The 19,285-nt window shown below is 39.3% G+C and overlaps 4 protein-coding genes across 11 annotated transcripts; 3 read left to right on the top strand and 1 right to left on the bottom strand.

Moving 5' to 3' along the window:
* The first annotated feature begins 334 nt into the window (after positions 1 to 334).
* LOC117602174 (protein-L-isoaspartate O-methyltransferase domain-containing protein 1) lies at positions 335 to 3,745 on the top strand. 4 transcript variants are annotated; one of them, XM_034319838.2, is made up of 6 exons: positions 335 to 554; positions 655 to 745; positions 1,746 to 2,080; positions 2,146 to 2,280; positions 2,362 to 2,613; positions 2,691 to 3,745. In XM_034319838.2, the coding sequence occupies exons 3-6, from the start codon at positions 1,774 to 1,776 to the stop codon at positions 3,665 to 3,667; spliced, it is 1,671 nt and encodes a 556-aa protein (XP_034175729.1). In that variant the 5' UTR covers positions 335 to 554; positions 655 to 745; positions 1,746 to 1,773; the 3' UTR covers positions 3,668 to 3,745. The 4 variants fall into 4 exon arrangements, with proteins under 4 accessions (XP_034175729.1, XP_076547834.1, XP_034175728.1 ...); XM_076691719.1 differs by lacking the exons at positions 335 to 554; positions 655 to 745 and adding an exon at positions 752 to 1,129 and having other exon boundaries at positions 2,691 to 3,047; positions 3,120 to 3,738; XM_034319837.2 differs by lacking the exons at positions 335 to 554; positions 655 to 745 and adding an exon at positions 752 to 1,129 and having other exon boundaries at positions 2,691 to 3,743.
* Positions 3,746 to 4,526: 781 nt separating this feature from the next.
* LOC117602168 (uncharacterized) lies at positions 4,527 to 19,270 on the top strand. 3 transcript variants are annotated; one of them, XR_004580900.2, is made up of 23 exons: positions 4,527 to 4,667; positions 4,742 to 4,826; positions 4,893 to 5,432; positions 5,803 to 5,913; positions 6,414 to 6,505; positions 6,677 to 6,769; positions 6,887 to 6,990; positions 13,297 to 13,361; positions 13,532 to 13,691; positions 13,765 to 13,907; positions 14,110 to 14,314; positions 14,393 to 14,554; positions 14,618 to 14,899; positions 14,999 to 15,247; positions 15,317 to 15,492; positions 15,553 to 15,702; positions 15,791 to 16,073; positions 16,145 to 16,354; positions 16,439 to 16,589; positions 16,676 to 16,898; positions 17,016 to 17,145; positions 17,236 to 17,343; positions 17,419 to 17,435. XR_004580900.2 is itself a non-coding variant. In XM_034319817.2 (23 exons), exons 2-23 carry the CDS (start codon positions 4,771 to 4,773, stop codon positions 18,132 to 18,134), a joined length of 4,422 nt encoding a protein of 1,473 aa, XP_034175708.2. In that variant the 5' UTR covers positions 4,527 to 4,667; positions 4,742 to 4,770; the 3' UTR covers positions 18,135 to 19,270. The 3 variants fall into 3 exon arrangements, 2 of the variants coding, with proteins under 2 accessions (XP_034175708.2, XP_034175707.2); XM_034319817.2 differs by having other exon boundaries at positions 17,223 to 17,343; positions 17,419 to 19,270; XM_034319816.2 differs by having other exon boundaries at positions 17,202 to 17,343; positions 17,419 to 19,270.
* LOC117602179 (electron transfer flavoprotein beta subunit lysine methyltransferase-like) lies at positions 6,984 to 12,423 on the bottom strand. Of its 3 annotated transcripts, XM_034319847.2 has the most exons (5): positions 11,728 to 11,867; positions 10,942 to 11,637; positions 10,756 to 10,838; positions 9,438 to 9,857; positions 6,984 to 7,640 (listed from the first exon to the last, which is right to left on the bottom strand). In XM_034319847.2, exons 4-5 carry the CDS (start codon positions 9,847 to 9,849, stop codon positions 7,303 to 7,305), a joined length of 750 nt encoding a protein of 249 aa, XP_034175738.2. In that variant the 5' UTR covers positions 9,850 to 9,857; positions 10,756 to 10,838; positions 10,942 to 11,637; positions 11,728 to 11,867; the 3' UTR covers positions 6,984 to 7,302. The 3 variants fall into 3 exon arrangements, with proteins under 3 accessions (XP_034175738.2, XP_034175741.2, XP_034175740.2); XM_034319850.2 differs by lacking the exons at positions 10,942 to 11,637; positions 11,728 to 11,867 and adding an exon at positions 12,294 to 12,423; XM_034319849.2 differs by having other exon boundaries at positions 10,942 to 11,822.
* Positions 12,214 to 12,767, top strand: LOC117602180 (uncharacterized). The gene is made up of 2 exons (XM_034319851.2): positions 12,214 to 12,350; positions 12,437 to 12,767. The coding sequence occupies exons 1-2, from the start codon at positions 12,298 to 12,300 to the stop codon at positions 12,765 to 12,767; spliced, it is 384 nt and encodes a 127-aa protein (XP_034175742.1). The 5' UTR covers positions 12,214 to 12,297.
* Positions 19,271 to 19,285: the final 15 nt, after the last annotated feature.

Below are 19,285 nucleotides of genomic sequence, written 5' to 3'. Positions count from 1 at the left end.
ATTGTATGATAATAGACATAATTTTCCTGTCTTTTACATATAAAACTAAACAGATTTTACAAATACAACTCATATAAATTAGGTTTGATTCTCATTTGATTTTTGTTTACACATGTATAAAATAAGGAATAATTATGATTATAAATTTTTTTATTTTTCTGCATATAAACATCGCAATGAATAAAAATCTTTTCTTTATAATTTTAAAGGATAATGCTACAAGCTCTCGGTATTAAATTACATACGCGTTAGTAATTTAAAATTTAGTCCTATAATGTAAGAATGAAATGTTACACTCTTCGGTATCGATCGAAATAAAAAATAGAGATAGTACATAACAAATTTAATGTGAGCGACGAATATATTGGAACACGTATTTTGTGTTTGATTGGTGTAGAGATAAGGCTTTGTACTTTTATTAATAATATAATTTGGTAGTATTCGTACTTCAAATTTTGTATGTCTACTTAATTTAGTGCTACATTTGCAACCATACGTTCGATACATATTATAAATACATACAAATTACAATGCGATTACAACTGTGAAAGCAGGTTTTCAGTCGTTTTATTACATATACATCGATACATGAATTAGCAAACTTATATTCATATACGTATAAGTACATGGTACATATTTACTTTTATATTTTAGAGACATATGTCAAAGCATATGTAACGCTTGCGCTCGATGTTGTACGCTTCAAAGAGGCCGATTAACACACATACGCGTTTTGAAGAAAAAGGTAAAAAGCCACAGAAAAGTACATTGAGATTTAGAAAAATTTCTCAAAGATTATATAAAAGGAAATAATGATTGCAAGTGATACAATTTTTTCGTGTGAAACTTGTCGATGTGCCATTTAATTTGCCATACAACAGCCGCAGTCATACAATGGCGTAGAGACAGTTCGTGTTTTGTGCTATCAGCTGATGGACTTGATGGACCTTACTCTTATCAAAATAGAAGACATTATAACAGTTATTGCAGCCTGTTGTCGCAAAATGTCATATTACAATGCGTGATACTGTGCTCGTCGTAATAAACTAATTTGAGCTGGAAAAAATTTTTTTTTCGATTTAACATCGACTCCATTATTCATTGTCATTAAATATAGTGTTTTCATCTGGTAAGGGAAAATTTTGACGAAAATGTTGCAAAAATTATGCGCATCTGTCACAAGCTTTTAATATTTCTGTATATTTTTTGAACTTGATTACTGTTACACGATACAAGCGCTCGTCATAATAATTAAATATATCCTTTATTCAATTTGTATATGTGCGACGCACTTTGACGTAATTCCAACAAGTTATATTTTGTCGCGTAGTATCAACGATTTATAAGAAATAATATAATACGAAGAAAATATGTTCGATATTTATTCAAATATGATTCTTATCAGATGAAATATATTCTGATAATTTGATAATTGTAACATTGTTAATATTCGTACAAACTTTGATCGTATATTATAGTTTGATCTGGTAAGTTATTTTTAGTGTTTAGCTCTTGAGAGTTTTGACTGCTATATCTATAGAAACATGCTACTTTTTTAAAAGGATTAGTAAATAAAGTTAATAAACGAGTGAAAGTAGGTATAGTTTACATTATGATGTTAACAGGAAATTGTTGGAACTTAATAGATTCTTATTCTTTTAATATTTATGAAAAAGCTTATCAAATTATGTAAATATCTAAGAAATATATTAAAGAAACATGCGATTAATAATACTTAAATTTAGTTGCAGAAGGATTTATCAATTGTTAAGAATGGGGACAACTGTAAGCAGTGGACAGAATAACGATGAATTAGTTGATGATTTAATGAAATCTGGCTATATAAGAACCAAAGAGGTGGAGAAAGTATTTAGAGCAGTCGACAGGGCAGATTATGTTTTGCCATTACATAGAGAGATTGCTTATAAAGATATTGCTTGGAAACATGGGAACATCCATTTATCAGCGCCATGTATATATAGCGAGGTAATGGAAGCTCTTTTTTTGGAACCAGGATTGAGCTTCTTAAATCTTGGATCAGGAACTGGTTATCTTAGTACAATGGCAGGACTCATATTGAGTAAGAACACTGCTATTTTATTAAATCAATGTAGAATGTTGGTGATATCTTTGTGCCTTTCTTAGGCCAACATGGAACAAATCATGGCATTGAGTTACACGAAGATTGTTTAAAGTATGCATACGAGCGACTAGAAGAATTTAAACAGAAGTCATTAGCTCTGGATGAATTTGATTTTTGTGAGCCACTTTTTATACAAGGTGATACATAAAGAATTTACTTACAAGTATGTGTGGCTCCTGTGAAAGCAGAAAAGAGTCATGTAACTATACATTTAACAGGGAATTGTCTGAATGTTGCACCTGGTAGACAATACGATAGAGTGTATTGTGGTGCAGCATGTCCAGAAGGTCACGAAGGTTTTATCAGACAATTTGTACGCGTCGGAGGGATTCTTGTAATGCCTTTTAAGGATCATTTGCTTCGTATACACAGAATAGACGAGGATACTTGGTTGCATTTCACAATGCTGTCTGTATCATTTTCAACATTGGTTGTGCCTATTGCTTCAGAGCAAACATTGTTCCACTTACGTACGTATATTTGCCAGCGTCGTAAAATAAATGTATCATTTGCAATTTGTTTTTTCAATATCAACAATATTTTGTAGCCGAATGTGATCCGTTGTCTTTACAAGAGTTATGCAGGGGTAAAATAAGAGATCGTTTACGTTTGAATGTCTGGGTTGAACATGCAGATCTGGAGACTACAAAGCTTATAGTACCAGAACGACGAAAACTTAGCCCTCCTCCCCATCAGACTTTAAGAAGATTCGTTATTCCTATTTTCGAGGAATCCGACGAGGCTGTTTCAGACGGAGGCGAGGAATTCAGTAGAGCGGTATGTTTCTTGCTCAGTGTCGATACTCATCCTAGCGAACAATGTACCTCTCAAGTAAGGACTGTCGTGCAAACTAATCCAAATGAAAATCAGAATTGGAGAAAGGCGAGCAACAGCGGGAGTAGTGGTCAGTATAATCAGAACGTAGAGAATTTTGGAAACAGAAGCTCGTCTATGAAAGACTCTTTTTTCAACGCAGACGCATCAAACAATGCAGAGGGTGTTTCAAGTTCCACCGATGAACGATCGCAAGAAAATATCATTCACACACAGCGTATCATTAATGTCAATGAAAATATTGCAACTGCTATATGTTTGAATATAAGCGACAGTGACACCGACAGCGACGACGACGACAACGATACCGACAGCGAAGCGGATCACGAGGAGACCCTCGTTCAACGCAAAAAAGTGGCAAAACGAGAGAAAACGGATAGCGGAATAGTGGAAGACGTAAACTTGAGTAACGAGGAAGGCAGCTCAAGTTCGAACACAAATCATTCAGACTTGGAAACGGTGTATCCATCTGAGACAGCAGACGCGATGGATTCGGATCTATCCGATATCACGATAAATCGTAATTTTAATCCTCATTCGGTCACTAGTGATAAATACCCTAAGGATGAAGTTATTGTCGCCCATTACGTAAACAAAAATGCCTTTTCTACTTTTATGAGGGAAAAGATACATCAGTTACCATTGCCTTTTGCATTAAAGCTGTATATAGCTTATAATCGAGAACTGTAAGATAAGTTAATTACATAAACAAATTACGTTATTCTAATTTAAATAAATAAATAAATATATATATATAACTTTTTATCATGCAATAAGTTACATAGAACAATTGCTGTGTTATCGCTTGATTTTTCTATCCTGAATCCATAAAAGGATCCTTGAACTGAACGTACAATAGTTTATGTTACTTTTTTCTTATTTTGTTCATTTAAACTCTTTTTTTTTTACACGTATCCAATCGTATCTTTTCCCAATGTTCCGTCAACAAAGCGATTATCCATGGATTCCTGGATCATCCAACAACCTTAAGATGTACGAATTTCAACTCCACCCTCGTGTGGTTCGATCAGAAATGCAAACACGTAGATGTAACAAAGCTTGCCAGCATCCCTGCAGTACCTTCGCTGCCCTTCTCTCGTCTCGATTACAGGCATCTGGGTACAGGAAGGGTGCACTGAGGGTGCGCGTAGGAGAGATCAGTTGTGCAAAGGAGGCTAACGCCCAGATGCCCGGCAGATCGCGGGTTCGTACGTACGCGATAACATTCCGACAATCTTCGTTCAATTGTTAATCGTCTCAGAGTATAAGATCGATTCTTGGGGTAACACGTACCCCTTATGCGTGCATTTTTACCTCATCTAACGCGTTTGATTCGGCATAACCCAGCAGTGGGTGACAAGCTAAATTTCTGAAAGACATGCATCATTTGTGGCTCATAATTACCTTACACTATGGAACGGCGAAAGCTTTTATCCTCCAGCATTGTACTAAACAATTGCAACACATGATGTTGAAAAACGACTTTTAGAAATGACTTTATACACCTGCAGATACACGGATTTCTCTTCAACACTTGAATCGTCCTCACGAACGTTCTTTTCATGTGAAAATGAAGTGTAAGGGTGTAACGATAAGATGTGTGGAAGGACGAATGTATTTTGAAGTGTGAAGAGAAGATAAGAGGACATAAGGGTTGATTCAAAACACAAACCAGTCTTTTTATTATAATGTAGGTATCATTATTATTCACTATTATTAAATTAGTTACAGTTAATATTTATCATCTGTTTCTTAATTTTACAGTATATCCTGCTTAATTCTTGAACCAGTGTATGTATGTATGTAGACTGGAAACGACACCTTTTCGTCTCAATCCATATACAAACAGGTAAATAAACTTTAATTTATAACTGGAAGGAAAAATCATCAAGTATTTTGAAATATTTCTGTTCAGAAAGATGAAGCTTCTCTGTTACGTCTGCTGTCTGAGTTTAATAGGAGGTTCCACGACGAACGAGGTGTCGTGTGGAGATCGTCTGACGGCACCGAGGGGAGTGATCCAAAGCCCGAATTTTCCCGGCTCGTTTCCAGTTCCCATAAAGTGTCGTTGGGTGATCGACGTCTCTGATATTCCAGCGGCTAACAGCTCCATTGTTGTATACTTGACGCAGGTCTACGTCTACAAAGGACTCAGTTTCACCGAATATGCTTATTACGAATCGGAGAACATGAACTTTGGAGCCACGTTGATCAAGGAGATCACCGAGGGCAACGTGTTCGAATATCGTTGGTTCAGAACGTTCAGACCGTTTCTAGTCGTGGAATTCGAACTTGATCGGCTCGAGGGTAATCACGTACGGGTTCTGAACGATCTGCTCGATGTGTACGGGTTCAATGTCACGTATCAAATGACCGAGGACGCGCCGAATTCGAATTCCTGTTCTGTTCAACGATGTTCTTACACCGGCGATTGCCTCGTGTCCGCGGACTACACGTGAGTACCATGTCCCCGTTTCTCGTTTCACTTTCAATTTTCATCGCATACTTGGAATAGTTTGTGGCAATCGATGAAAAGATGGGATAATAGTTAGCTAAATTAAGAATTACCGATTTACAATATATTATATTTAAATAAGGAAATTAATTTGTACAACAATTTGGTAAGCTGAAAAATTTCCATCGTGAAAGATAAACAGAAGAGAAGGGCAAATCGGATCATAGGGAGGTTTGTAGGGCATAGAGATACCGTATCAAGTCTCATGAATTATTAATAAATCCTGCGACCCTCCCGATTTATCCCTCGCCTCTGAAACTCATTCCACGTGCCGTGTACAAATAACGAAATTTTCCGTTGTTCCTGGTAGAAATTTCTGGTGCAACTGTTTCGACGGCTTCAGCGGAAAGGACTGCAACGAAGGACCTCTCTGTTTCGAGGATGATCACAATGCTATCTGCCAAAACGGGGGCACTTGCAAGTATGATATATCATTTGTGATTTTACCTCTATGTTATTCAGCAAGGTTAATCATTTTTAAGTAACTTGTAATTAGCAATTTACAGAAGATCTCAAACGTGATCGTATCGAAGAGATAAAATTCCAGTAGCTGATAATTATAGAAAGTTATAATCAACGATACCATCTGCAAGGTCTCAATCAGAACGAGGGAAAGCGAACGTTTCATCGTGTTTCGTTAATCAAGCCATTAAAGTTTGCAACTTGTTATCAAACTCGAAAGTTCGTTGTCGCAGTTTCAATAAACTATAACGTGACCAGTAGTATCGGGAAAGTTTGTACGTCAAAAGCCGAGCGAAACAGAATCAATCGATAATACGTATAAATGTAGGTCGATCGTCCAATTATCCTCGCATCGTTGAACTTTTTAAACTGGAAAAGCGAGTTTCGATGATTCTTGATCGAAAAATGTAGCTTGAATAAGAATGATGAATGTACGATCGGTTCGTTGAACTGTTACAGGCAAATTGGAGCAGAAGCGATGAATTGCCATTGCCTCGACGGCTATGTTGGACGTTATTGCGAGATTCGTCTTCTGGACACGATTGACGGTGGTAAGATTCACTTCCATGTTAACGCTTGTTCCGTTCACGGAGCAAAAATACATGTGGATAACTTTCGGATGAGTCACGTTCACGGCGTGGTCGAATTCAAGCTACTTACAGCGTGAGTCATCCGTAAGAATCATCGATGCTAACGATCATCAGGTCGACGTTTGTTCACAGAATGCGGAATCGAGAATTGCATAATGCAGTGCCCTTACGACGAAGACGAACAAGAACCGTGCACCTGTAAAAACGGTACCAAGATCTATAACAGTGAGTGTATACGCGAGTTTCTTCTATGAACATACTTTAGATAATTTGAACAGATAATTTCATAAGTATTGCTACTTATTGTTAGTTATGTTAAATCAATCACGGAAATTGTTTCAGATCGTTCGAGATACGAGTGCAGAATCAAATTATCTAACGTGACATCTTTACGGACCGGATTGATAACGCAACACGGTAGCTTGGAGTCTTACATCGGTAAACAGGTGAGCATAGAGAGTCTGAACAGCATCGGTTGGCAACTCCAACATAGATGTTTCTTAAATATATAAGTAGATAGGAAAAATTGAGCGTTTTACATAGAGACGAGTCGCTAAATAGACAAAGAATCTATATCAGGACGAGCATACAATTTGTTACCGTGGCGATGTTTCGCAATATTTGGCGTCTGGCTGTCATAAATCGGATTGCCATCAGCTTGTTTACGAACAAGCCACGCGCTACCATATGACAACCGTGTACATATCTCGTTAATACCTATTGTTTGATCACGCGATGCAGTTTATCGAGTTTGTTCGTTACTTAGAGAATTCCCAAACGTAACATTTATCATAGCCATAATTTTCTTGTCGTACATTTTTCGGCAACGAGTAAATCTTCAACGACGTCAATCGTTTCCTCAAATCCTCGGTGAAACCGTGTCTCCCTGGGTCTCCTAGGAAGATCCGCGTGCCATTTTTACTCGCTTCTTCCAGCCAGGGGATTAAAACGCTGGTGATTTCCTCGTCGTACAGCATGTCACCGATGAAAATGAAATCTATCAATTTATCTGGGGGACGATGCAATAAATTTTCTTCAGACACTTCGAGCTCCGCGTTGTTTACCAGCGCATTCATCATAATTGCCGTGCAGGCGACTAAAAGCAGACAAAATTAACATTATCGATACGATGGAGAAATGAAAAAAGCGATTTTTCTAGACGATTAACGAACGAGGATCGATGCGGGATTAGGTAGAATTTCGTGGACAGGTAATCGGAGGCAACAAACGTTATTACATAATAACGTAACGTGTGCTGGTTTCCGTTGTCGCGTGCGGCTTTTTATAGGAATATTCGTCGAGCTGATAATCAATTTTCGTTATAGACGATTTGATACGAGTTATCTTGTTCGAACAAATGCCAGAATACAATGGCACGATCGAGTCGCGAGAAGAGCTTGGCGGGGGGTGGATAAGATAAAACAACGTAACGCGTATGCGAAGAGGATTACAACGATTGCGTAACGTTGATCAACCGTTGAAAAATCGGTCCTCGGAAAGGAACTGCCAGAAACATCAATGATACTACAATTGAATAAACGAGGAAATAAGCTTGCGACAGACTTTTAGCAGACGCTAAAAACGAAACGTTTGAAGAAAATTCTATTATTCACGTACGTTACGACGCAATGCTAGTACGTCAACGAGATTGACTGTCGTGCAGAGGCAAAGATTTAAGAATGCAACGAACGTAAAACGCAGAAATCGGCTACCTTTCACTGACGCGCATGATGTCTGACCTACATTTTCGACTTTCTTCGAATCGTCCACGGCACAATTATCAATTCCTGTTATAAAAGGGAATGGCCCTTACGCTATCAAAGATTGCGTTTAGAGGGTAATCTTATTAGAGCAACGAATTAAAAGAGAGTCAGTTCCAGGTACCGTGCGCAGTAATTACGGATGTACCTGATTATCGATTCGCATTCTACGTGACCGATGCGAATGTAGAAAAGAACGTAGTAAACGGTGGAATGCTTCGATTCATTCTTGCGCTGTTCGAGCGCACCGAGTGAACGTTATCAGCGTTCGATGCCTGGCATACTTTTCGAAATGTGCCATCAGTTTGTTTGGAATGTCGGGTTTGTACGGCGATCGTTGACCTCCTGTAAGACAAGGAACGGAGCTTGATCCAGACCTTGAGCCGGTCTTGAACTATTTTTAGCAGGAACAAAAGTGGCGAAATTCTGGATACACTTGCCATTTCAATGTTCCCCATTTAAAATGTCCTTACATATACACTTTGCGTAATGTCGCTGAAAATAGGGAAACCTCGAAGAGGCTAATTTTGCCTTTTGTTTTCAATCGTTACATCGCTTTCTAATACGTTCAATGCTTCTATCTATATCCAAAGTATTTATAGCTACGTTTTCGAACAACGGTCCATTCTAAATCCGTTCTGATGATTCAAAAATTCAACGTCTGGATCCGAGGGTTCCAGTCTGCCACTTTCTAACTATCTTCTCGAGCGGACGGATGACGTAAACCGTACTATCTATAGTTTTTCTTCTCTTCGCTGCATGCTATGGTATTTCCACCCCCTCCATCGGTTTGTTTTATCGCTTCTGTAGCACGATGCACCCAGTTCTTCCCTGTACGATGATTTCTTTTTCCTCTCCTGAAAAGGAAATTCCCAGATTCCTGAACGCATGTTCAAGTGCCGATGCACCATGGTGGATAACTCTCGACAACAACCTTTTGGAATTTTATTATCCGGGAACACTACCCGTTTCTTTCAAAATTCCAGTTTCAACGAAATGGAAATAAACGCCTAATCTTTCTCAGACATCAATCATTTCTCAGATATCGACCAGCTATCTGGTAATAACTTCCTTGAGGCTGCTATTAATAGCTGCTGCTTAGCGATATCTTTACAGCTTAAATGAATGCAAACCTTTATCGATATCGTTGGCAACAACCTTGCTGGCGCCCCGATGTTTCGCGGCTATAGCTGTTGCCCCGCATCCAGCCCCAAGGTCCAAAACGTTCCTCGAGGATGAGAACAGCGCGTTCCCTTCGTCGAGGACGAATCTGGCGAGCCCCTGTCCTCCTGGCCAATAAATCGACCAGAAAGGCTCAACGAACACGTTCCTTTTCATATTGCTGCCTTGCAGAACGTTTTGAAACGGTTCGTGATAAAGAGGGCAGTTGGGTGTTAACAAAAACAGCTTCATCTCCGGCGTCATATGATTTTTCGTCAGCTCGGTGTTGTTCAAAATTGTACGAACCACTTGAAAATCACGCGAGACAATGGCTTTGGCGTAGCTGGTAAAAAATGACGAACCAAGTATCCTCCTCCCGATCATCTGGTATCCTAAAAACAAGAATGTGGTCGGTAAATAAGATTCGAGGAAATAACATTTAAATATACGAGTTATTTTTATTTACGTCTGTACTGCGAAAACTCGGTGGGAAGTTCTCGAGGAACGGTCAGACGCTTTACTTTCCCCGAACGAAATCGCGATTCGCAACCTTATCAACGTCAATGAGAAACACCGATTCGCTTGTCTCTTTCCCGCGATAAGATTATCTACTCGCAGCCACTCTGCTTTTTTGTATATTCAAGAGGCCGACGATTTCAAGGCGCCAAATGTTTTCGATTACGACAATCGCAATGGGAATTGCGCCACGATATCAACGGTTGCCTTTGCAAACCTTTCGTATACCTCGGTTACTAATTCGGTAATTCCGTACTTCTCGTCGAATGATATATACATACATTAATTAGGGACACGTGTACGAAGATATATCGTTGATAAAATAACATTTATAACGAACGAAAGAAATAGATAAATGCCTAGGATATCAAACAGAAGGTCGATGATTAGATATACTAAGGACGTGATAGATAATCAATGATCGGTGGAATAATTTAATCAAATTACTTGGAAAATGCAGGAAATTGTACTGATTATATCTTCCGGAAACCGGAAGATGAATTAAATTTAAAAATAATAAATCCATGTTATGGTGTGCCCTAGCAGACATGGCTGATTAAACCGATACTTGCTCGTACTGTTTACTTATGAATCATCTGTGATATCAATGGAGAAAAAGTTACCTTTCTGTCGCATGTTTTGATATCCTCGATAAAGAAACAAAGAGAATCGAGTGGATATATTTTTTCTAAAAGTTCTCGTAAAAATCAAACTCATTACCAGAACTCCACCTTTACACGCATACTTTCGAGGCTGCAGTTTCAAAGTTCTTACCTAAGGACTCTGGGATTCCCAAGTGTTTGTGCACGCGCTCTTCGATTCCACCAACACCTATGCAGGATTATTCAAGTAGCAATCTGAAAAAAAAGTTGCACATCTGATCCAATATTCCAAGTGATAAAATATGAAAATGAAAATGTCACCGCTGATCGTCTAGTAGAAATGGCAGATTCATTTTACCTCCAGCATCGTTATGCTTTATCATCGATTACGTAACAAATCAACTTTCTTCGTTCATCGAAATTAAAATCCGTTACGTGTGGTCAATTTAATTTTAGCACGCGCGTAGTCCTTTGTGGCGCGGGATATAATTGGTACGGTAAAGGACAACAGAGCGAGAGGAGGAAATCCAAAGCAGATGCGAAATATCGACTTTCAATAATTCCCCTAACAGACCGGTGATTCCCAAGTAGATTTCCACCTGGTTTATCAGCGAATCTGTTCAAGTTGCAAGGCTGATGAAACCAAAGGGACGAGACGTTGCTGTTTGCATCATGATTTTATAAGTATATGTATTATCTACGGCGTATGTATATCTACGATGGACACGCGGCTATCGATCAACGTGGTACGACAGGAACAGTTGAAACCTGTTAGCCAAACGAATTCGGTAGTTCGGTTAGGCAAACTTGTCATTCCACTTCAGAAGAAACGTCGAATCATTCAGCGTGAAAATCATCCGCTATCTATCTTCTCTCCGTCTCTATTTCTCTGCAGGAAAGACGTATCGAGCGAGAAAAGTATCGCACAAAACCAAGTCCCTGACCCGGTCACTATTTCAGTTTCGACTCCTTGTAGGGTACAAATCGTTTCTTCTTATGACGCAGCTACTTTCCTGTACAGGTTTTTTATCCTCGGAATTTTTGCTCTCCTCACCTGTGGCAATTTCGTTACAAATATTATCATTTTTCCGATCATAGTATCAGGAATTTTACGGTAAAGTATCGTAATACGAGGAAAACTGACACGAAATACTTTTCCTCGTCAACTGCTTATTTATCATCGCGTCGAGCGCTAATCAAAACGTTTCGTACTCGTTTTTTCCGCGGCCGTTTCGCTCGATCGCGATCAGAGGGCAATTTTCCTGATATTTCGTTTCCAGGTAAAAGAGCTTTCGCGACCGACTTGTCGTCGATAAAAAGCTCCGTTCTGTGTACACAGGCACGGTACGTTTTATCTGGAATACCCCGTAGATATATAGAACATGGTGAACTGGTGGGAGAAGAAGTATAAAGGCAACGCGCGCCGTACCTCGAGGTCATTCGTTACTCGAGCCTCGTACCGTTGTGTTGCAATTGGTGCGACAGAATATTCAAAGCTGATCGTATTTCGTGAAAGTTTCATTGTTGCGTAAGATTGCATCGATCAGGAACTGCCAGAAGAATCAGTGAATCGTTTGATTGACTGTCAACAGTGTTTACTTCTTGTGATAACCTGTTAATCAAAGCTAAGAAAATTCCTACATTCAGTGAAGTGTGCAAACGAGGCACGCGAGAGATCAACTCGGAGGCTAAACAGGAACAAATACTTACGGATATGACACGTTGCCAGAGCTTACAGTCCTATCCAACCGCCACGATGACAGACAGGTAAGGATTCACCTTTGACAAGTGACGTTGCTCGTTATTGCGAGAATTTCTGTTTCTTTATAATTGATTTTCACAAAAATTTTCAGCGGTTCGTTGTCTTGGTCCGAACAGAAGGAAAAGGGATGTTCGAAATCGACGATAACCTGTGGTATGCTGCCAACGTTGAGAGCACTGGCATCCAAGGAATGCGAGAACCGTCAGGGAGCTATCTGCTGCCTCGTGCCGTTCGATACAGAAATGGATTCAGCCAGTCACCTGCAAATGATCTTGCTTGAGGCATACTGTCGTGAAACGGGAATCAAGGTGTTACGAGTATCCAGGGAGCGAATAAGGGATCATTTGTGTCCGGGAACCGGAGATCCATCCTGTGTACTAATATCCAACGAAGATCCATATTTTCTTGATCCACCAGAATGAATTGGAAAACGTTTATCCTTCTGGAATGAATATTTATTCTGACTGGGTGCAGTCATGCAAAATTACCACGTTCCCTGAAGCTGCTAAGGACCGTTGAACGATCGGTGGAAGAGGGAGCCATTTGTATACTTGGAAAAGCATCGATAACAGCCGGTATCGAGACAATGGACTGGCGTAAATTCCTGCATGAATTTCGATTAAGATGAATAGTCGAATGGGAAGATCGTTTAGAAATATTATAAGTGATAAGAGTTAAGACCGAGAAAGAGAAGCGAAAAGTTGCATCGATCACGTGCGTGATACACGTGCTTACATGTACGGTTATGTTACTCACACACGAGTTGTAATTATGATGTAATTGTTGAATATGTAAAAACGTGTCATTGTTATGACTCGATTATTTTATAATATATGCACTTGTTAACAAAAATAGTGACCTTTTTTTTTATTTTTCCTCTTCTCAATTGCCTTCATTCCATAATTTTTAACTATATATTCCCGTTACTGACCCCTTGTAACTTCTTCACAGCTTGCAAAATACTTAAGGAATTCGAATATCTCGTCCATGGAGGATTTACAAATCCTGAGCGTGACGTGAGTAGGTACATTAAACAATAAGTAATTCCGGTCACCCCTTTAACGAAGATCCTTAAAAAGATAAAGACACGTAAAGTTTACGCGACGATGCTGCCTTTCAATGATAAAAATGTTTAGAAACAATGCTGAAAGTACATTTTATTCTTTACCTGTCTATCGTTACATAGACCCACGTCGGAGATTACCTTCCATTTCTTCGGGAATTCGGAAGATGGAGACAAGATTCGGGAATCTCTCAACAAACTGGTGCAACGTCGACGACTTAGCGAGATCTCCCTCGAGTCGACTCATTTCACGTTTCAACAAAAGCCAGCTCTGAAATTGCAGGTAGCTGTTCGTCTACTTTATAGCAATCGATTCATTGAATAATTGATATATAAAAGTTAATTTACCTGCATAGAGTCTCCGTCTGAATCAAGGAAACGAACACGAGGTTCATCTCGGGGACCAAATCATCTTATCTTGTATCGCTCAAGGTAGCTATGGAATAAACTTCACCTGGTACAAGGACAACATGCTGGTGAACATGCACAAGGCTACCAGGTGAATGAACAGCGATATTTTAATCTTTATATCGTATAAAAATCAATTTGTTGTCAAACACAAGTTGAACGTTAAGTAAACTGACGCCATAGTCAGATGGTACCTGTACCATTACCATCGGTCGGTAACATCAAACAGCTACTATCTTTAAATTTTATTCCACTTTATTTAAAATCTTAATTCACGTATTTTTATTGTTTAGAGAAATCTGGCACAGGCATCTTCCAAACGATGGTTCCGACTTTCATACGTCGCTATTAACCATCGAAAAAGCAACCTTATTGGACGCGGGTCAGTATACTTGCCAGATAATTGATTGGGGTGTACAACAATGTAAAACTATTTATGTCGATGTAAGAGATGAGCCAAACGTGAAGGTAATGCCAATGAGCGCTACCATAGACAAGGTAACTGTTTCATTTCTTCACAGTACATAAATATCTATCTCTTGCTCAATTTGGAACAATTATTTTGTCCTCTTTCAGGGAAACAATGTACAATTGACGTGCATGACTCCTAATATGCCCAACATTGACATAGGATTCGGCTGGACCAAGAATAGAGCCCTCCTTAAACTGGAACCCGGTAGCGAAGTGTGGGAGGATCTTTATCCAGCGGGTAGTATATTGAAAATCACAAATGCACAGGTACATTGTTTGATGAATGCCGAATCGTTTCCAAGTAATTTATCAATGGTTCTATATTTTCAGAAATCAGCGATATACACGTGCAACGTGGCAGACAAGTCCATGTCCGTCCGAATGGAAGTCGTCAATCGAACGCTAATACCCATTTGCTTGAAAGGAAAGTCTTGGGGATTAGATTGGCCGGACACGGCTCCTGGATCCGAAGCATTGTTAGAATGTCCACAGCATTTTATAGGGAAGAAAGTGTCCAGGCTGTGCTCTATGAAAGATGCGACCACACCTGAATGGCAAATACCTGATTTTTCTTCTTGCTTGTATGAGCCACTCACCTCCTATTACAACAAGGTTCCCATGAATTTTGTCTATTGAAACTTAGGGTATCCCCTTATGGTATACATTCGTCTCTAACTAAACTGAAATGATCATGTTCTTGCTTGCTTATAGTTTAAGAGTCTGACACTGGGTTATCAGAATACAACTGGTTCTGAAACGATCTATGGTTTCTGGGAAATCTTACGATCACGTAGTATACCACTTTATCCTGGAGAAGGTGATCGCATTCTGAGTATATTGGCTGAGGTTGAACGTTACCAGCGTAACATCGTGCCATCAGACTTGCCTGCATCCACGGATGCGCTTATACGAATCATTAGTCGAATATTAAACGACAAAAATTCAATCTTAAGTCAACAGGTAACGCCTTGCCTTAGTTTTCGATAAATCAAAAGGAAAACTGTAGAAGGACTATTTTTTAATTTCCAGAAAGTTTTACTGTTGCTGCAAATCACGCGGAAAAGCTTGGCTTGCTGGACCAAGTCTGGTACTCATCCTTACAAGCATCTATCTCTTCCTTCACTGGTGGTAGATGTCCAAGAATTACAACAACACAGCGGCGATAGCATCACGCATTCTCTTCAGATCTCTGCAGATGATTCCACGTAACTGTCGTGTTTGCAGTGAAGTTTAATTAACCGTGTTACTGATTTCGTTAATTGTAGGTATCCAAATTGGTATGACGATAAAACGACCATACGATTATGGAAGAAACGACTACGTGGGGTAAAGACCAACGACACCCTTAGCGGAATCGTGATCGTTTACAAGAACGTGTCCCATTTTCTTCCAACTACCTACGTCAAAGAACTTGAGTTAGTGATCACGAAAATCAATGATTGTTTCTTTCAATATTTCTTCAGATTATTAACTCCTTGGCTTTTTTTTCTTTTTTATTTATAGCGATGGAACAGATCTCGAATTTCGCATTAACTCTCGTATCATCACTGTGGTAGTACCTGCCTTCAGCCTTGATAAGCATAACAAGATATGGGTTGACCTGCAGATGAAGCATGTGCAAAATCAGTCAAATTCTTGGAATGTGTCCTGCGGTCTTATGGACGACACTGGAACTTGGGATCTAAACAGTTGTATCGCTAACACTTTGCCAGGAGACTCCACTACTCATTGTTTGTGTCCTAATACCGGCACGTTTGCAATTTTTCTAACAGCACGTGCAGTGAGAGTAAGTTACAGTTCGGTAAAAAGTACTTCATCTAAAGTTCTGAAACAACTAAAACGCAAAAACAACTTCAGGTAGTGCTTGCTAAAAAGGAGCAAACCACGTTCATTGTAATATTCGGCTGTGGTAGCTGTTTACTACAGTGTCTTCTTTCCTCCTTGATTCTTGGATCCTTTTGGTGGAGGCATCGAAGTTGGTTGAACTTCCTAAAGCTGCAGTGTTGCGGTGCTTTGGTTGGAGCGATGGCGGTATTTATTTACGCTGTACACAACAATCTGCCAGAGGTACAGTACTTGAAGTAACAATATCGGTTACACGTGGCCCTGGAGAAATATAATTAATGCGTTATCATTACTTTCTGTGGCCAGAGTTCGTACGCGATTGTGGCAATATCTTTGGAAGCATTCCTTTTGATCGGCATGTCTGCACCGATATCAGAAGCTTTGATCATCTTTGCTGGTTTGACGCAAGTTCGATCCAATCATCACTTCCAACCCACCGTTATTGCAGTAATTACTGGTCAGCTAAAATATTACATGCAGCAGATACGCTGTGAATATAAGTAAGAAAAGTACAAACGTTTACACAGTCTTAATGTTATTTAGGTGTACCCATCTTAGCTGTGCTAACTACGGAATTAACGCACAAGAGTACTGGTTGGAGACACGAATCGTGGTGGTTGATCTTTGGTAGCGGAGTCTACAATATATTCGTCACTTGTGCAACGATGATGTTTCTTATATTCGCATTATTATACTTGGGAATCCTGCACAAGGCTCATGCGCTTGTCGAAGAAAATGTAATGAAAAAAGAAGCGATCGAGGCAAGGTATAACTTTAGCATCGTTTGAATTCATAACTCTTTAATTGTCATCGTAGGAATGTATCAATACCATCAGGTGACGGTGAATTAATTTTCTTAGAAATTCAAACGTTCCTTTCTCAGGTTACGAATGCTTCATCGAGCGGCTATTGTCATCTGTGGTATAATCGCAATGGAAGCCTCCTCCATCTTCTACATAAACTCCAGTTCTATTATCTTCCATTATACATTTGCTTCTCTTTCTTCATTTTTGGTAAGTATACAAAGATTGGTATAATCGAGGATATTGGGTTCGCGTTAACATTTTAGCGACGACATCTATTCATTCAGGGATTCATCATAGTGATAGTTTATATCGTGAACGGTGAATTGGCGATCATCGATTTGATCCTGCGGAAATTGACATGGAAACGAGATACCGAGGAAGAAATAACATCCGAGCCAATTAAAGGTACTTAAAAAAAAAAAAGAAACTTAATCAATAATACTGGGAACGGTGTAAACGGATCCGTTTCATTGTTATCAGTCTGTTCGAAGAGTGCAGAGGTTGAGAATGACACGGCACCGCCTCCTTCAACGTTAAGCATCGGGGAGTCTTATTTAGAAGCTCGCGGTATTGCAGCTGGCAGTATAGATATGCGTGAATTTATAAACGAGTCCACGTCGTCGTATTCGAAGCCTTCTGTGTCCGTCGCCGGTAGATTCTTGCCAGAGATACGAATCGATCGTTCGGACGATATAAATCTTGAAAATTACAACACCAGTCCACGGAAGTATCAGGAGACGATCGCAGTATTCGACGGTATGTTCTCTGCGCGAAGTTCCCACTGTGTAAACGAACCACCTTACGGCAGCGGTGAATGTTGTGGCTTCCGAGAATACGGCAAGTATCGGGAGTCGCAGGGACAGATTTTTATCGCTCACAATCCGTCGCCAGAAAACGCGGCAAAAGTTTTATGCAGCGCCGATGTTGAGTCCCGTTTAAGCGGCATGCCGGACGTTACCTTGGCCGTGAAAACTGACATTGAACTGTTGTCCACGACAGAGCTGAAGAGCAGAGAACACGTGAACGTGATCCCTGATATAGCGAACACAGCTGAACGTAAGCAACCAGACGGAGAAGAGAATACACCTGAAATAGTAATTACAAATTGCGAGGCTACAACTAGCGGCATGCTCGATCGTATTGCCCATGATCTTGATTACTTGCTGAACCGTACACACTCCACGGATGGAACTTAGGCATAAGCTTAGACTGTGCCTGAGCAGTTCGATGCCCCTTGGGCAGTTATTTTATCGCCACGAGCAATCGCTTGCCGCAGAAAAGTTTAAACAGTGCTGTCCAAGACTGGGCTCCTTTTCAGTCTCCCATTACTCGCATCATCCGTCAATTTTTTGTAACCTATACACATTTAATCTTTATTGAACACTAGACAGCACTGGTTTAGAATGTTTGATAGTGCATATAGGTGACGTGTTTCATGAGATAAACAGGAAATTTAGATTCGATCAGGTCAAGAATGCATAATGAATGACAAAGCTGGTTTCTTAACATTTTAGTAATTACACAGCGTCTAATAACGCACATTAAATTCAAAATATGTTTAAGGTACATCTGGCCAATCGATTGACAAATTGTTAAGAAAACTTCTTGCTGTTCAGGTTTCACTTTCAAACCAATTTCTGTGTAGGAGGGAACAAGAAATCATTTGAAAAATATTAAATGGAAACAGTACTGTCTTATTTGTTTCACAAAGTACTGCTTTACCTACTATTAGATGATGAAGGAATCAGGTAGCAGGTAAGGAAATTGTGAAGTTTTAACGATGAATTTTATCAAGTACCTGTTCAAACGAATAATCGAACAGCGGTAATTTAAAAAAAATATTATTATTATTATCATTATCGTCATCATCATCCATCATCATCGTCGTCGTCGTCGTTATTTATAATGTTACTCAATGTTTCATCACGTAACAAAGACCTAGCATTGTAAAAGTATTACATTAAGCCTGCAGCGTGTTAAGCTAAACAAATAAGAAAATTGTACAATTTATTTACTTATTTTACAAAACGTATACACTCTTTCATCTTTCTCATTAAATATTCTAAAAAAGTTCATCCGTGAAGAACTTTTATATCGAAAAAACATTTCACGTTTCTTCTTCAGCTATAACGTTACAGGAATAAATTTTTATAAAACGTATCATTTTGAATTCGTGTTTCTAATCTTTTGTCGGTGTCAGTTACAGTACAAACAGTGGGAGAGTGAAAGTTTAAAAACTGATCAGGAAGACAAGGAGCAACAGTATTAATGAACGAAAACAAATTTCAGGCAGTGGAATTCCGAGTTATAGTATTTATTTATCACTGTCATCGTACAGCCCTTTCAG

Source organism: Osmia lignaria, chromosome 13 (assembly GCF_051020975.1).
Source record: "Osmia lignaria lignaria isolate PbOS001 chromosome 13, iyOsmLign1, whole genome shotgun sequence".
NCBI lineage: Eukaryota > Metazoa > Arthropoda > Insecta > Hymenoptera > Megachilidae > Osmia > Osmia lignaria.
Note: the sequence above shows the minus strand (reverse complement) of the source record. Positions and strands in the feature narration are given on the sequence as shown.

Bases quoted from the DNA above. Each gene is read 5' to 3' on its own strand.
- LOC117602168 (XM_034319816.2), top strand. From the start codon at position 4,771: ATGTATGTATGTAGACTGGAAACGACACCTTTTCGTCTCAATCCATAT. The intron at 13,362-13,531 runs GTGAGTAGGTAC...ATCGTTACATAG, and splicing joins TTACAAATCCTGAGCGTGAC to ACCCACGTCGGAGATTACCT. The intron at 17,146-17,201 runs GTAAGTATACAA...TTAACATTTTAG, and splicing joins CTTCTCTTTCTTCATTTTTG to CGACGACATCTATTCATTCA.
- LOC117602174 (XM_034319838.2), top strand. From the start codon at position 1,774: ATGGGGACAACTGTAAGCAGTGGACAGAATAACGATGAATTAGTTGAT. The intron at 2,281-2,361 runs GTGATACATAAA...TACATTTAACAG, and splicing joins TGAGCCACTTTTTATACAAG to GGAATTGTCTGAATGTTGCA. The intron at 2,614-2,690 runs GTACGTATATTT...AATATTTTGTAG, and splicing joins GCAAACATTGTTCCACTTAC to CCGAATGTGATCCGTTGTCT.
- LOC117602180 (XM_034319851.2), top strand. From the start codon at position 12,298: ATGACACGTTGCCAGAGCTTACAGTCCTATCCAACCGCCACGATGACA. The intron at 12,351-12,436 runs GTAAGGATTCAC...AAAAATTTTCAG, and splicing joins ACCGCCACGATGACAGACAG to CGGTTCGTTGTCTTGGTCCG.
- LOC117602179 (XM_034319850.2), bottom strand. From the start codon at position 9,849: ATGATCGGGAGGAGGATACTTGGTTCGTCATTTTTTACCAGCTACGCC. The intron at 7,641-9,437 runs GTTTGCATTCAT...GTCTGCTTTTAG, and splicing joins TGCCAACGATATCGATAAAG to TCGCCTGCACGGCAATTATG.